Source organism: Lipotes vexillifer, unplaced genomic scaffold (genome assembly GCF_000442215.2).
Source record: "Lipotes vexillifer unplaced genomic scaffold, Lipotes_vexillifer_v1.1 scaffold865, whole genome shotgun sequence".
Lineage (NCBI taxonomy): Eukaryota > Metazoa > Chordata > Mammalia > Artiodactyla > Lipotidae > Lipotes > Lipotes vexillifer.
In genome coordinates, this window is record NW_006795130.1 from 2,792,805 (window position 1) to 2,809,689 (window position 16,885).

General features: G+C 50.4%; 2 protein-coding genes across 3 annotated transcripts in view; both read left to right on the forward strand.

Annotated features, from left to right (window-relative positions):
• Window positions 1-2,491: 2,491 nt before the first annotated feature.
• On the forward strand, window positions 2,492-11,067 carry SYNPO2L (synaptopodin 2 like). Of its 2 annotated transcripts, XM_007467515.1 has the most exons (4): window positions 2,492-2,665; window positions 3,922-4,073; window positions 4,502-5,016; window positions 8,490-11,064. In XM_007467515.1, exons 1-4 carry the CDS (start codon window positions 2,561-2,563, stop codon window positions 10,652-10,654), a joined length of 2,937 nt encoding a protein of 978 aa, XP_007467577.1. In that variant the 5' UTR covers window positions 2,492-2,560; the 3' UTR covers window positions 10,655-11,064. The 2 variants fall into 2 exon arrangements, with proteins under 2 accessions (XP_007467577.1, XP_007467578.1); XM_007467516.1 differs by lacking the exons at window positions 2,492-2,665; window positions 3,922-4,073; window positions 4,502-5,016 and adding an exon at window positions 6,409-6,522 and having other exon boundaries at window positions 8,490-11,067.
• A 3,310-nt stretch (window positions 11,068-14,377) lies between these two features.
• Window positions 14,378-16,885, forward strand: part of MYOZ1 (myozenin 1) — a 7,439-nt gene continuing 4,931 nt past the window's right edge. The window contains exons 1-2 of the mRNA XM_007467517.1: window positions 14,378-14,724; window positions 15,897-15,987. Of these exons, the coding sequence (XP_007467579.1) occupies window positions 15,915-15,987 (73 nt within the window). The 5' untranslated portion in view covers window positions 14,378-14,724; window positions 15,897-15,914. The remainder of the gene's footprint in view (window positions 14,725-15,896; window positions 15,988-16,885) is intronic.

Consider the following 16,885-nt stretch of genomic DNA (forward strand, 5'->3'; position numbering starts at 1 on the left):
GGGAAAGAGAAAAATATAATTGGGAGGAACATAATGGAGCATCAATAATATTAATAGTGTCCTATTTCTTAATATTCACATGGATATTTACATTATTGTTATTTTCAAATAGTTCATATGTATTATGTACAATTCATTTCAAAATAAAAATTTTTTTTTAATAAGAAAGAAAAGAAATGGGGAAAAAGAGCACTGGTGTAAAGGAAGCATTTAAAGGGAAAAAAACATTAAGTGAAGAATTTTATGACCAATGTGGGGAAAAGTTCTTGCTCTCATATTGTGCACAGTAAATTTTAGTTATTCTGAGGCACAAAGTGGTTCATTCACTGAAAAACTTGCACTTCTAGTCGTTGCTGGAATCTGTTATTAAACATTGAGCACGTTTTAGTGAACAGGCAGATTTTTCCTGTCCTCAGGAGTTTATAGTGGAGGTCAGTGTTTCTCCAACTGTGATCCTGGGATCAACAGTATCAGTTTCACCTGGGAAACCTGTTACAAATTGCAGACCCACCCTAGGCATATTGAATCAGAAATGCTGCAGGTGGGGCCCAGCAAGCTATGGCCCTCTAGACAATTCCATTGCACACTGAAGATTGAGACCCACTAGTGTAGATTAGTAATTTGCCAAATTCAGCTAACATTTGTTGAGCAATTGCCATAAACTGGGCCCTCTGCGAAGTATTTTCGCATAATTTATCCCATTTAACACGTCAGCATAGGAAAGTAGGTATCCTCTGTCTTGCTTAATGTTGCACTCCTAGTAAGTAGTAGAGTTTAAATTCATAGTTTCTTGAGAATAGAGGCTGATATGTTGCATTTTATTGGTTTCTGTATCCCCGCTCTGGTTCTCAATCTTGGCTGTGCATTAGAATCACCTGCAGTGCTTTTTAAACTGGCCATACCAAAATAAATAAATAAATAAAAATAAAATGGCCATACCAGCTATTAGGCCAATAAAATTAGAATCCCTAAGGCTGAGGGGCCTGAGAGAGAGAGAGAGAGAGAGAGAGAGAGAGAGAGTGTGTGTGTGCGTGTGTGTGTGTATAAAGTATTTGTATAATATATAATATTTGTATAATATATAAATTCATGTAATATGTAAAATGTCATTACACATCATCTAATCATATACACAGTCCTATTTTAGGGAGCCAGTAGCTTTAAAAGTTTTCCAGGTGATTCCAACATGCACTTAATTGATTCCAATATGCAGGGTTAATTGAAAGCCACTGGTATAGCACAATGGCTTACATGTAGCTAGCACTCAATAAATGTTTGAATAGTGAATGAATGGATATTTAGATACTCTTTTTACTGATGAGGTCAAGTAACTGCCCAAGGTCATACAGCTAATAAATGATAGAACAAGAATCCAAGTCCAGTTCTGACTCTAAATTCCAAGTGCTTTCTATGACTACATCAAACACCAAGGCAAACAGCATTTAGCATGCTATCAGAGTAGCTATTCCAGGGACCTCTGTAGCCTTCAATAATTACAGAACCATAATATTATGTTTTTTAAAAGAAAGGGATCTCTTAACATAGGGCATATTCATGTAATGGAAACCTAAAAATAACTAAATATTTTATTATTAACATGGGTTGGCATGTTTATGCACACCTATCTCTACCCACCTTTCCATGACCAACTATGTGTTGTAAGAGGTAATTTATTTCACCAAACATTGAGCACCTGTTACATCAGTCATTGCTCTGGGGGCTGTTGATTGGCTTTTACACACAGTCCTTGCCTTCAAGTTTCTCACAATCTAGGAGGGAGACAGGCATATAAACAAACCGTAATATTGGCTGAAAACTACAATAATAGAAATACGAACAAGATACATATTTTGCCCAGAGGAAGGAAGGATTAATTCTATAGGTAGGGAGTGAGGAGATGGGCAGGAAAAGCTTTATGGAACAGGCAACACTTCAGCTGGAGCAGGCTGAACAGAGTTCCTCTACATTGCACCCAGCACTGCAGTGGGATATGGATCTCCACTTTGATTAATAGGTTAATTCATACAGCAAAGGGGTACTCTTTTCTGGGGATCTTGCAATCTTGTGGGACAAACCCAGCCATTCCTTGCTCAGGAATTGAAGCCCCTGCTGCTGCCACTTTGGAATAAGCTTTGGAGGAGAGCAGTTGGGATCAGTCCGTGACCCCATCAGGGAAGGCACAGTCCCTGAAAGGATGTACATTAGTTATAGAGCCCACAGAGCTAGTACTCTGAGTCCCGAGTAAAAAGCCCATGCAGGAGAATGGGAGACAGGGGAGGGCAGAAGTTTTCACTATAATTAGCTCTGGAAGTAATACAGCTTGGGGAGGGAGGGGAGTACAGCCGGTAACTATTTTGAGCACAGCTTCGATTGACAGGACATGTGTGCTGGACTGTACTGATCTCAGGGCCAAGTTGCCTGCCTGTGGTGTGTGGTGTGGGGTGGAAGGCCTAGGGCAGCAGAAGCAGGACAGCCAGACAGGCCGGACGGGGTACCAGCACCTCGACTTCTCTCCCTGGGACACTGTCCAAACTCCGAAGGCCATAGGCCAAGCTGAGAGATGGGTGCTGAGGAGGAGGTGCTGGTCACACTGTCTGGGGGAGCCCCCTGGGGCTTCCGACTTCAGGGGGGGGCCGAGCAGAGGAAACCTTTACAGGTATCCAAGGTAAGGGAGCCTATATTGAGGTTTCAGGGAAAGGGGAACCCAAGGGAACTTGGGAAGAGTCATGTGGTGGCCTGTGGGGGGAGAAGTGGGAGGCTGTGAAGAAATGGAGTGGGGGTGGGTAGATGGTCGAGGAAGCATGCTCAGATCTGATGGGGGGAGCAGTGTCTGAGCACAGCCTTCTTGTGGGGCGCTATTAGAAAAGGGAATTCCTGGTTTCTGGGAGCAGAGAAAAAGGAAGACTGTGCCTCAATTTCATAGAAGCAGAGGTCCAGGGCTGGCAACATAGGAGCAGAGGCTCAGGGCTGGCCATCCAGTCTTTGCTCTCCTGGGTCTGTGCCTCTACTCCAAACTCCAGGAATGTAGGGAAGGTTGTCATTTCTCTCTAACTAAATTGGTATGTGATGATCTGAGGCTCTCACCCAGCCCAGCCCAGCCCAGCCCAGCCCAGCCCTGCCCTGCCCCTGCCCCAGCCTTCAGTCCTCCTCTTTCGCTACGCCAGATCCCTTCTCTCACTAGGCAAGACTTTTTTAAGGCTAGGAGGGTTATGGCAAGATATGACCTGTCAGATCAAGTCGTTACCATTTTGGTTTCATAGCACAGGTTTAATTTTCTCAACTATAAAATGTAGGTAATGATAGTACCTACTCCATAGGTACTAACTTCTAAGGATTAAATTCAGTAAAACATGTAGAGTGCTTGGCACTGTGCCTAACATTTAGTAAGCACTAAATGTATAGCCACTATTACTATTATTACTTTAACATATGTACCTGTGTGTGCACACCTGGCACACACATACATACACAATCGTAATCCCTCAGAATCTGCTGGACTCCCTCCAATCTGGAGTACTGTTCTAAAATCTTGACTGTGTACATAATGGTGCCTAGGACTCCAAGGACTAGAAGAGAACTGTTGGCTAGTATAGATATTTCCTTTGGAGGAAAATCTTGAGGGGATAACCACCGTTTCTACAATAGTAGAAATGTCCTGTTCCCCCTTGCAGTTTTCCCCGTCTTTTTCATTCAGTGATTACCCTACCTCCCTTTAAAGGATGTGTTATTCTCTCAAATCTGTACCTTCTTCCCTCTAGATTGACCCCCCTTAACTGTCACCCCTTGTCCCTCCCCATCCTTTCTTACCCTGTAAAGTAAAATCCCATCCACACACTGGTCCCTCCTGTCCTAACTCCTTTCATTCTATTCCCCCCTTGGAGTCCTCCCTCACCTACAGTCTCTCCTCCAACACCTTCTCAGATCCGAAGACGGAGCCAGGCTGGCAGAGCAGGACTCAGGGAAAGGGATCAGCTTTTGGCCGTCAATGGGGTTTCCTGCACCAGCCTCTCTCATGCCAGAGCCATGAGCCTCATCGATGACTCAGGGAATCAGCTTGTCCTCACCGTGCGGCGGTATGGACCCCTCCCACCCCAGCCTACACCCATCCCCCTAGTCCAGGGCTTCCATTGCCTGTCTCAGCTCTATGTCTCACTGGCCTGACTTCAGCTACTGACAAGTACCCATTTCTGCTTGTGTATCTGTGCTGGAGTATAGGTGTTTGTGTATGCATCCCAAAGCACTTGAATGTGGGTGCGTGGGCCTATTTAGGCCCCTTGCCTGTCTATTTATCATCACATTTCTCTTTAAACCCACTTCCAGTCAAAGCCTGCCAAGCAGATTTGCCTACCAGTTCATTTTCAGATCTCTACTCTTCCCAGCCCATCCATTTCACCTACATGCCAGTCCCCTCTCTCCCCTTACATCCTTCTCCCATCTCCAGATCTCTCTAGCTCTCAGTCATTCAGCTCATTTCTCAAGTTCTGTCATCTTTTCCATCCAGGGTAGAGGACGAGGGGCCTGTGCGATCTTCATCCCCTGGTGAGCTTCAGGCACTGTCACCCTTGTCTCCGCTGAGTCCTGAGCCCCCTGGTGCTCCAGTTCCCCAGCCTCTCCAGCCTGGGAGCCTCCTCTCTCCCCCTGACAGTGAGGCTTACTATGGAGAGACAGACAGTGATGCTGATGGCCCAGCCACCCAGGAAAAGCCCCGCCGACCCCGCCGCCGAGGCCCAACAAGGCCCACCCCTCCAGGAGCCCCACCTGATGAGGTCTACCTGTCTGACAGCCCCGCAGAGCCAGCACCTGGTGTCCTTGGCCCTCCCAGCCAGGATGACAGCCGTGTGAGCTCCCCATCTTGGGAGGACGGGACAACCCTTCAGCCACCCCCGGCTGAGGCCCTGCTGTTGCCCCATGGCCCCCTCCGGCCTGGCCCTCATCTCATCCCTATGGTGGGGCCTGTTCCCCACCCAGTGGCAGAAGATCTGACTACCACCTATACTCAGAAGGCCAAACAAGCCAGTGAGTGCCTGAACTCCTTTTCCTTAGTCGGGATCCTTCAATCTGAGCCCTAAATCTAACCCTCCATAACCAGACATTCCACCTAGCTTATGCTTCCCTTGGATACAGTCTTGGGGACAGGTCGAGAAGAGTAATGGATAGGAGGGGAAAATAATTATTCTCACGATCCCCATTAGTTTTGCTGTTTGAACTAGCGTGACAAAAAAGTACAGGAGGCTCAACCCAACCCAGGAACAGGATAAGTAGGGAAGTTGGAAAGGGACATGAATTGACGAAGGGTTTGCTTGTCGTTGCTATGATTTTGCTAGGTGTCAGACGGGGTGAGGGCAGAGTGCAGACATGGGTCAGGGGAGTATTTGGAAGCAGGACAGGGATACAGGGACTCTTCAGTGTTAATTGCAGGCATAGCATCAGAGCTACCTTTGACATTGCTAGTTCCATTAGGATTCCTGGGGACTGGGAGGCTGTGGAATAGTCATGAGATCTCTAGGAAGTGGTGGTGGGAGGGATCTTTGGCTTCTTATCTTAGGCGAGAATGTAGGCCCCGGCAGAAAAAGCCAGTTCCACTTATCTCAGGCTCTTTACTCCCCCCCGGTACGCGGGCCTCTCTCTCACTGTTGTGGCCTCTCCCGTTGCGGAGCACAGGCTCCAGACGCTCAGGCTCAGCGGCCAGGGCTCACGGGCCCAGCTGCTCCGCGGCATGTGGGATCTTCCTAGACCGGGGCACGAACCCCTGTTCCCTGCATCAGCAGGTGGACTGTCAACCACTGCACCACCAGGGAAGCCCTCTTTACTATTTTTGATGTGAGCTACAGAACAAAGTCTAAGAGTGAACTTTCTCCCTGTCCTATGCCTCCCATAACCCTCCTCTAGAGACCTTTCTTGTCACCTTGGAAATCTCAGGGTTACCCCTCTAGTTCTCATCTCTCGTTCCTCCCCTCCACCATTCTGATTCCTGATCCATAGAATTTTGTGCCTCTAAGTCTGGAATAGAGGCTAAGGACGTGACAGTTTACCATCTGACATCCCTGAGAGTGTCCCATGTCCCACAAAGAAATTCCAGATGCACACCCACAATCTCATGCTTATCCCCAATTCTCATTTTAGCACCCTTGCCCTTCCCCATCATGCTGGGTGAGACTGTAGTTAGTGAGTGGCTCAGGGATATTTTTAGCCAAGCAGACCTCATTGTCCAGTGTGGTGGGATAGGGGGAAGGGTAGGCAGGTGCCCATGTCCATCATACCAGGGCTTGTGGGGCAGCCCAGAGAAGAGAGGGGGCCAGGCTCCAAAAATAGCACAGTGAGCTCATTCAGCTACCAGCTCTGGGGATAAGACAAAGGGGCTTTAAAAGGCGTGGGGGGTGCCTCAAACTGGTTCTGCTCCAGCCAACACTGCCTTTCTCGGCATGGAGACTTTTGAGCCCATCAGCCAAGAGCCTCTCAGCCAAGCCAGTTGCGACAAAGCCCCAAGCCCAGTTCCTGAGCTCCAGGACCCGTTCTATGCAGGTACTACCCTCCCACAGCCAAGAGAGTTCTGGAATCTAGAATGGAGGGGACTACATCAACAGTTTGGGAAGGGAGGTCTTTGGGAAAGGTCTTACTCCCTTACCCCCTCCTCCTTTTTTCCTTCCTCTTCCTTCTTTTCTTAGGAGTTTCACTGCCCTTTTCTCAGAATGGGCTGATGCTATGGTCACATGTCAAAGGGGTTTGTGACCACATGAGCTATGGAAAACTCATGGAGAGAGGGTGTATGTGTGAGAGAGAAGTGTGAGTAATCTATGAATACATGAAAGCATGTATGTGGGAGTCCGTGGGAGAAGATATGAGTGAACAAGAAAGTGTCTGGATACATGTGCAGCTAGTGTCAAGAAAGCTTTGACAGTAATAGTTACTCACAGTGGGGCTTAGGTTAAATGCTAAATTTACCTACATTATCTCACTTAAACCTCATAGCAACCCTATGAGGTAGACGTTATGTTATCATCCTTCTTTACAGATGAGGAAACTGAACTTCAGTGAGATGAAGTAACTCTCCCAAGAACCAAAAATCTGAACTAAACTATGACTCCAGTGCCTATCTCTAGTCCACAGTACTATTGTGTGGTATGAATGTTGGAACGGGTGGAATGAGAGCCCTAATCAGAAGGGAGCTTTGATATCTTGAGTGGAAAGTAGATGGAATTTCAAGAATTTTTCAGGAGGAACTGGGGATCATGGACCGGAGAGTATCTGTGTCCGAGTCAGAGTCCTAGCAGCAGGGCAGGGTTCCCATTTCCTAGCTCCACCTCCCAGGCCCCACATGGCATGGGAAACCCTGTCCTGGCTCCCCTTAGCACACAGTGCTTGCGTGCCTGCCTGGTAGTGTCTACCTGAGCTCTCTACCCAGAAGGCTTGGAAAATAGGGGGCAGCTCTGTCAAAGAAGCCCACCCCACTCCCACCCTCAGCTTGGAGGAAAGGAGACTGTATCAACTGGTGACTTTGAGATATCCTAAAGATCTGGAAGCTTTCCTTGGAGAGCAGCACTCTGGCTTTTCCTGCATCTCAGATCTGAAGCCATCCCTGCCTGTGAGTAGCAGGGGTTTGAGGCACAGAGGAGCACCTTGGATTTAGAAGGCACTTAAATTTTGTCCCAACTGTTAGTGATAGTGTCTCTGCTAGAGGAATTCTGGGAAGGGCCACCTTGAGTATGCATGTATGTTTTTGTGTGGACACGTGTATTTATACATGTGTATATGAACTAGGATGTATATAAGCTAGAGTATATGGGGATGTGAGAGAAAAGTACAGATGAGAAAATATGCTCATAGCCACCTCTCCCTAGAGCCATATTCTTGTTGAAGTGATGTGTGGTGGGAGTTATTTCTATGAATGTATATGACGTGGATCACATGATGATAGTGGAATTATGAATGAAGATCCTCATTGCTAAGGATCCTTTGTGTCCTTATTATAGGGTAAGGGGTAGGAAGAGCGGATAAGTCCCAAACTTTCTGAGAAGTCCCCTAACAGGGTCACTTTGGTGGGAGAAAAGTGCCCCCTCTTATTTTTTCTTACCCTGGGACCTGCTTCCTGTCCTTGCCTGCCATGGGAAGTAAACCCCCTTCTACCCCAGCCTCACATTGCCAGCCAGGAATGGAGGGAAGCAGGGGAGGCATGCGTGTGGTGTGGGTACGAGCAATCTCCTGAAAGATAGGAGGGAAGAGAGGATAGAAGGAGAGTGTGGTCAGAGTGGTGTCAGGGCAGCCAACTACCCTCTGCCTTCCCTTCAACTGTCCTTGGTTTCACCTTTCACCTCCACTCTGGCCCCAAGTTAGAGGACTTTGCCAAAGGCAGGAGAGACCTTGTGGGTCAGGCCAGTGAGAAGACCAGAGGTGGGAGGCCTGAGGGAGCTGGCTGGGGCGGGGGCGGGGGGCGGGTGAGAGCCTTGGGGAACAGAAGATGCTCACTGACCATTCCCTCCTCCTCTCCTCAGAACTGCAAAGGGCAGAGAGCCTCCAAGAGAGAAGTGTGAAGGAGGCCAAGACCAAATGCCGGACGATTGCATCCCTGCTAACTGCAGCCCCCAACCCCCACTCGAAGGGGGTACTGATGTTTAAGAAACGTCGGCAGAGAGCCAAGAAGTACACCCTAGTGAGCTTTGGGGCTGCCGCAGGGACAGGCCCTGGGGAGCAGGACGGCGTCCCTCCGACTAGTGAGTCCGAGCTGGACGAAGAGGCCTTCTCCGACGCCCGCAGCCTCACCAACCAGTCTGACTGGGACAGCCCCTACCTGGACATGGAGCTAGCCAGGCCGAGCTCAGGCGCAGCAGAGGGCCAGGGCCCGGGGCTGGGAGGGCAGCTGAGTGAGGCCTCTGGGCGAGGGGCCCAACTCTTTGAACAGCAGCGCCAGCGCGCAGACTCCAGCACTCAGGAGCCGGCCGGGGATGGTCCAGCCGCCACGCTCAACGGGCAGGGCCTGCAGTCACCACCTCGGGCACAAAGCGCTCCGCCAGAGGCGGCTGTGCTCCCATCCAGCCCTTCGCCGGCCCCTGCAGCCAGCCCCAGACCTTTCCTCCCTAGCAGTGGAGCCTCTACCCCAGCTCCAAGCATCTTTAACCGGTCAGCCAGGCCGTTTACTCCGGGCTTACAAGGGCAGCGGCCAGGTACCACCTCGGTTATTTTCCGGCCCCTGGCTCCCAAGAGGGCAAACGAGAGCCTGGGAGGCCTCAGCGCCGTCCCACCGCCTTTCCTGTCCTCTCCGCAGGGGACCACTCCTCTGCCCAGCTTCTCTTCAGGGGTTCCCAGCCACGTGTCAACCCCCGGTTCCCCCAGCACCCCACGCTCCTCCGGCCCCGTGACGGCCACCAGCTCCCTATACATCCCAGCCCCCAATCGTCCTGTTACGCCAGGCGGAGCCCCAGAGCCCCCCGCCCCCGCTAGCGGAGCTGCAATGACCTCCACCGCTTCTATCTTCCTATCGGCGCCTCTGCGACCTGCTGCACGCCCAGAGGCCCCCGCCCCTGGCCCCGCAGCCCCTGAGCCCTCCAGCGCTCGGGAGAAGCGCATCTCCGTGCCAGCTGCTCGCACCGGCATCCTCCAGGAGGCCCGGCGTCGGGGGACCCGAAAGCAGATGTTCCGGCCGGGAAATGAGGAGACGAAGAACTCGCCCAACCCGGAGCTGCTATCGTTGGTGCAGAACCTGGATGAAAAACCCCGGGCTGGGGGTGCGGAATCTTGTCCAGAGGAGGACGCCCTGAGCCTCGGGGCTGAAGCCTGCAACTTCATGCAGCCACCAGGGGGCAGGAGTTACAAGACTTTGCCTCACGTGACAGCTAAAACCCCGCCTCCAATGGCTCCCAAGACCCCACCCCCTACGACTCCTAAGACTCCACCCCCAGTGGCTCCCAAGCCCCCTTCTCGAGGGTTCCTCGATGGGTTAGTGAATGGGGCGGCCCCTTCAGCTGGAATCCCTGAACCACCAAGGCTTCAAGGCAGGGGTGGGGAGCTGTTTGCCAAGCGTCAGAGCCGAGCGGACAGGTATGTGGTGGAAGCACCTGGTCCTGGCCTTGGCCCTCGGCCCAGAAGCCCTTCTCCTACCCCCTCCCTGCCCCCTTCCTGGAAATATTCACCCAATATCCGTGCCCCACCTCCAATTGCTTACAACCCACTGCTCTCACCCTTTTTTCCCCAAGCTGCCCGAAATCTCCCTAGTAAGATCCAATCCCAAGGGCCTCGGGCAGCCCCCAAGCAGGGCATTAAGGCTTTGGATTTCATGCGGCACCAGCCCTACCAACTTAAAAGTGCCATGTTCTGTTTTGATGAGGTTCCCCCGACTCCTGGACCCACCTCCTCAGTGCCTCCCAAAACTGCCCGAGTCCAGGAGATCCGCCGATTTTCGACTCCAGTGCCCCAGCCCACTGCAGAGCCCCTGGCACCCACTGTGCTTGCCCCACGAGCAGCCACTACATTGGATGAGCCCATCTGGAGGGCAGAACTGGCCTCAGCCCTTGTCCTTAGCCCAGCCCCTCCTCCAGAGTCTCCCAGGAGTCTTGGGACCTCCCCCAGCTCCTGTGGCTTCCAGGTAGCCAGGCCCCGTTTCTCAGCTACTAGAACAGGATTGCAGGCTCATGTGTGGAGGCCTGGGGCGGGCCACCACTGAACAGGGCACAGCTCCCAGGACCAAGGGGAGGTGGAACAGCTAGTTCCTAAAGTTGCTTCTACCCAACCCGCCCGCCCCCGCCCCCACCCCCTCTCCTTTGCAGGCTAAATTCCCTCCTGCCAGAGAAAGTTTTGGAGTTGGTGTCCCATCTCCCAGCTTCCTCCTGACTCCTAACCTCCCTGCTGCTTTCCAACCTATAATACTATCTTTGCTTTGGTGTCTGCTTCTCTTTGTAGTTCCTTGCCTGGATCTCTGTCTTTAACTCTGTCTCTTCACCTACACTCCTCCACTGGTCTCCATTTCTCTACATTTGTGCTTTTTTCTGTGGGCTTTGTTTTAACAGTCAATGAGAAAGACAGAGAAGTTACCACTGAGACCTCAGGCAAGAAGCTCACCACCAGACAGGCAGCAAAGGGACTGAACTGACCCCTATTTGCACGAAATCATTTGCTGCTCCTCACTCTTCTTTCCCAAGCTTGTCTGGCATTTTCCTAGGTGTGTGTGTGCAAGTGTGTGCGTGCACACAGATGTGCTCTTCTGTCTGAGGCAAGAGTAAGAGGAGCCATCTAAATAAAGACCCAATCTGGGTCTTACCCTTGCACTAATGAAAGAAGAGTCAGTTATCCTCACATAGAATGTCTGGTGGGGAGAAAGAGACTCATTAGAGTTAAAGATCATCGTCTGTAGCAGGTGTAGAGCATCTGGTGAAATTCATAGAGTATGAGGAGACTCGAAGGACCAGGGCAGTTTGTATGGGTTGAGTTATACCAGCTAGACCAGGAGTAGAACTAAGAATTCTGTTCCTTAGGATTTCAGAAAGTTAGCAACTGGAGAGGCCCATGCTGAGCAACAAAGCATCCAAGAACTGAAAAGAAAGAAAGAAAATGTCCTCTGAGAATGAACAAATCATTGGCTTCATTGTCTCATGAACTTAAGACAGAAAGGAGAAAAGAACCATGATGTGGAAAGGGAGGTAGAAACCAGGAGCAGAACAGAAATGAATGAAATTGATCGAGCCTCAGAGAGAAGCATGGTGAGGGAGAATACAGTGTTGGTAGAGAGTAAAATTGGATAATAAGAAACCAATCATGTACACAAAAGGGGAATTGGGGAGAAATTTGAGCGAGAAGAACGTATTTGTTAGAGTGAAGGGGGATGTTGGGGATGCGAGAGTGTGTGCTGAGTGTTGAAAGACAGGTATCTGTGCTACCTCCTTTGAATCTGTCCCTCTGTCTTCTGCAGCTTGTCATAACTACCTGAGAAAGGGCAGGGAAACACCCAGAGCCAAAACCTCTTTTTAGTTCTACCCCATCCCTCAAACCCTAGTTCTTATTTCTTTCCAGCTTCAGGTCCTGATCTCTGATCCTAGAGGGATATGGACTCCCCTCTCACCATGACCACCACCAGTCACGCTTGCTGCTTGATCTGGAAATTGATCATTTCCTTTGCATATTGAGTGTGAGTCACAGTACTTTGGTTTGTGCACAAGAATAAACTTATGCCCCATATCTCCTGTTGTTGTCATCTCTTCTAGTGTTATACCTAAATCCTGGTCTCCCCTTCATCTTCTCTAATTCATTCCCCTGATCTCCTGATTCCTGATCTCTTTCTCAGTTCCTACCCTCCTATTTTTTACTGTTTTGCCCTTCACCCCCTGGTCTTTTGCTCTTCTCTACCAATTCTGTCCTAATTCAGTATAGCCACCTCCATCACTCCCCCAGTTCTCTCTCTCCAGATTCTCCCCTTCTCCATCCCCTGCTCCATACTTCTCGGATGAGGCCTCAGCTTACAGAACCTAGACAATTTGGAAGGGCCCTGCTTTCCCAACACCCGGAGGAAATGAAGGGAAAGCAATGGCTGAAGTTGAAGGTGGGGTGAGAGAGGGAAGAAGGAGAGAGAGGGTGGATCAGCATGGATTGAGACTAATAAAAAAGAGAAGGCACTGAAAGGTGGCTAGAATTAGACTTCTGAGAAAGGGAAGTTCTGTTGCCCCAGTTCTACCAGCAGGGGGCAGATTTGTGCCAATAACCAGGCCCATGACCCTGATTCTCCCAAATATGCAGCCTCTCAGAATTTCAAAGGAAGGGCTCAGAGAGCCTAGGGTAAATATTCTGTCTTCATTCACTAGGTAGTTTTAGGTACTCAATCATAAGAGACCAAAATTTTGGTTGGTTTTTTGAGGGGAGGATGGTAATGATGATGAAATCACCTTTTGCTATTTATGTTTTTTCATCTAATTGCTTCTTTGGGTTAGGAAAGAATGGAGAAAAAGGACAAAAGATGAGGAATCTGGAGGCTAAACTGGTCTGGGCAGAGGCCAAGTAGAGGGGAGCAGGGCAAACTTTCAGCCCCTAACCTGAACCGATAAAGTTCAGGATGGGAAAAGGACATGGTCAGGAAGAGTGGGTAGCTCACAGAGGGACAGAAAGGTGTTCTGGGGACTACAAAAGCCACTTCCTAAGGCAGCCACAACAGGGTGGTGGATACAGCAGAGGTAGAGCAGCTGGTTACAGAACCTGAGCAGAAGATGGAGAAGGATCCAGGATGTTCACGCAGCTACTGAGCAAGGTGCCGGGCAAATGACAGGTTTCCCTGGAAGGGGCTCTCAAGCTTGTGCCCTTTCCCAGAGGCTTCTCTAGACCAGTGTGAATGGGACAGTCCAGATCCTATGGGGTGTGTGCTCCCTTTGAAGAAAATCCCAAGTAGGAGCCTCAGAGAGTAAAGCCCTGGCAGGTCAGAAGCCTACGTGTACCCCTTCAGGGAGAAGTGACATCTGGGACTTCCCTGGTGGCGGCCTCAGTGGTTAAGAATCTGCCTGTCAATGCAGGGGACACGGGTTCGATCCCTGGTCCGGGAAGATCCCACACACCACGGAGCAGCTAAGCCCGTGCACCACAACTACTGAGCCTGTGCTCTAGAGCCCACGAGCCATAACCACTGAAGCCTGTGCACCTAGAGCCTGTGCTCTGCAGCAAGAGAAGCCACCGCAATGAGAAGCCCGCGCACCACAACAAAAAGTAGCCCCCACTCGCCGCAACTAAAGCCCGCGTGCAGCAACGAAGACCCAACGCAGCCAAAAATTAATTAATTAATTAATTAATTAAAAAAAAAAAAGTGAGGGGCTTCCCTGGTGGTGCAGTGGTTGAGAGTCCGCCTGCCGATGCAGGGGACACGGGTTCGTGCCCCGGTCCGGGAAGATCCCACATGCCGCGGAGCGGCTGGGCCCGTGAGCCATGGCCGCTGAGCCTGCCTGTCCGGAGCCTGTGCTCCGCAACGGGAGAGGCCACAGCAGTCAGAGACCCGCATACCGCAAAAAAAAAAAAAAAGTGACATCTATCTAGCAGAGCAGGCTAAACTGAGCACCCAAACAGCAAATGGGGATGAAAAGGCGGAAACTGGTCAAGTCTTCCCCTACATCATCCCTGATAGCCTAACTACTGGATTTGGTTAATTTGGTCCCTTATCCTGCCAAAATCTGGCCCTCCCAAAGGAAAGACCAGCCTATCCAGGAACTTTCAAAGGGCAGTTCCATTGTGAACAGAAATTCCCTTCCCAAAACATAGCATCTTAAACTCTCCCACCCCCAAAATGCACCCACATGTCCCTCCAGCTCCAGCCTGGATTGTCTCTGAATGGCTCTCCAGACACATTCTCCTGGTTCTCACTTTCCCACTCCGAATTCTTTTTCACCACTTGCTGCCTGCTTCCTCTCTCCCTCTCAGTTTTCACTTTCCAAATTGCTTCTTTGGATCTCAGCTTCGAGGTGCCAAAGAAGAGGAGTCCCTGGGCAGACTGATCCTTGGCTCAGACAGCTTAGTGAGAGAATTCCAAAGGACTTTCCTCCCCGTCCTGAGCCTCTGGGCAAGGAGGATGGGATCATGGTTCCAGGGTCTCAGTACCCCTGTGCCATTTGAGCTGCTTGCGCTCATCGTCTCTATTAATAACCACCCTCCCTCCCCCACTGCCAGTGCTGCCCCCACGCCTGCCCAGCTCGGGTTCTCTAGTCACAGCAGCACAGTCCTCCAAAGCTGCTGGACCCCAGGGAGAGCTGACCACCGCTTGAGCAGCCGGTAAGTCTCCAGCTTTATAGTCAGAGGGGCTGGAGCCCACTCTGCTGACTGCTGTGTCTGTGGCTGTAATAGTGACCCTTGATCCTGGGGGGAGCTGCCTCCCTCCTCCATCTGTACTCAGTTCCCAGTTGTCCAGTTCAGGGGAGCCACAGAGAGTTGGAAGGAGAAGGGCCCAAGAGGGTGGGGGGATTGGAGATGTTGGGGGAGGCACTGGAGGAATGAGAAGGGGGTCTGAGAGGCTGGATGGAAAACAAGAACCTAGTTGGGGCTGAGAGAGGTATGTGGAGAATCTATTTAGCAGTTCCTGGACTCTGGCCTCAGCAGACCCCACTAAGCTAGTAGAATCACAGATGTGTTGTGAGACAGGACTCAGCAGAAGACATTTCGCTGAGTGCCAACTTCTGTTAAGGAGGGGCTGGAATCTGTATCTTTTCCCAGCTTGTCCCCCTCGACTGCCAGATCCTATGATTATGTTCCTGTCATCCCTGAATTCCCCACTGCTATGATATTGCTGAATTGACATGCATCAATATTGACCTCCCTCTCCACTCCAGGTCTGGGGGGTGGGGAGTGACTGAAACGGAGTGGGAGCACTGCTGTCACCTCCCAGGCCATGATCCAGCTGGCCCGGTGGAGGGGCAATAACCTCTCCATCCTATGGAGAATGTTTCTGGCTGGATCTCCTCAATCCTGGCAGAACATTTTTTCTGCTCCACCCCCCACCCCCCACCCCACTCTGGGGCTTGGGGAAGACTGAGAGGCCAGAGTTTGCAATGATAATCCCAGTCTGGGAGCCCCGTACAAATAAAAACTTCAAGTCATGCCAAACCAATGAAACCTGGGTGCGTTACCTGACCTGTAAGTAATGTGTTTGTTTTACCCCCAGGCCCCCCTAACACATATTGTGTTCCTAAGCCCTGCACCAGCTCTATGTAAAACGGCTGAAAAGAGGTTGGTAGAAGGTAGGGGCAAGGGGTGCATCTATAATTTTTGCCCTGCTTCCCAAGAAGAGAAGCCCTAAAGCAATGTTTTTTCACCTTTTAGAGAAATATATACTTCTTTTAAAAAATCTAATGAAATTTTGCTCCCTGAAGTCCTTACGCAGTGCCTTACTGTAGACACTCACCGCAGTCCCTGTCCATCCTTCACCTCCTCCTTCCCACCCTATCCAGGCTCCATCCATCTCCACAATGCCACTCTCAGGGACCCCCGCCCCCAACAAGAAGCGGAAATCCAGCAAGCTGATCATGGAACTCACTGGAGGTATGGCATGTTTGCACCTACCTAGTGTGGGACTTCTTATTGAGAGTATCTCTGGCCCATGAGTCCCAGAAGTATCATAAGGTTATTATGTGTCTTAAGGCGAAGAGATAAGGAGAGACAAGAGGAATTTGGGGTGGGGGTGAGGTTTGCAGGGGTGGGGGGAAGGGGGGGAAGGAAGAAAGAATTCAACACTGACTACTCACCCTTCCACCCTTTTCACCTTGTAATCTGAGACAATAATACCCATGCCATGTTACGCAGCACAGGTCCAAGACAACAGGACCCACAGGTCAGTGAGGTATGTTTGAGAAGAAAATATGTATGATGGAGACTGGCACAGAGTAAGGTCTCAATAAATGGTTAATTTCCTTACTTCTTTCCCCAGAGCTAAGGAGCCTCGTATAGGCACTTAAAATGGAAAATTGCTCAGGCATTTTTCCTGGGGGTGGTAGGAGTACAGCATGTGAAGAGCTCTCCCAATCAATACCTAGAAGCTGTTTGCAGCCAGTTTACTGAGGGGAAGAGAAGGCAAAGGAGTTAAGATAGGAGTATATATTTAGAGGTGGCCTTTGGGCTTTCCCCCGTGCTATAGTTTCCCCAATGACCTCCATCTATGATGTTTCTTTACTCTTTTGCCCTGTACCCCATACCTTTTACCCCATTCAGCGTCTTCACCCCATTCTAGTATCCCCACTGTCTCACTCTGCACCCCATTTCCCATGCATTCTCTCCAACTCCAAACCCAGGAAATCAAAAGCCCTCATAAACTAGACAGAATTTGATCAGACATCACAGACAGCATCTGCTTCCCTCAGTGATCTCTGCTGGGACACACATACTTAATTAGTTGTGGATGGGGGCTTCATTTGGAGCTAGAAAACCCTACTTTCCTCTTTCC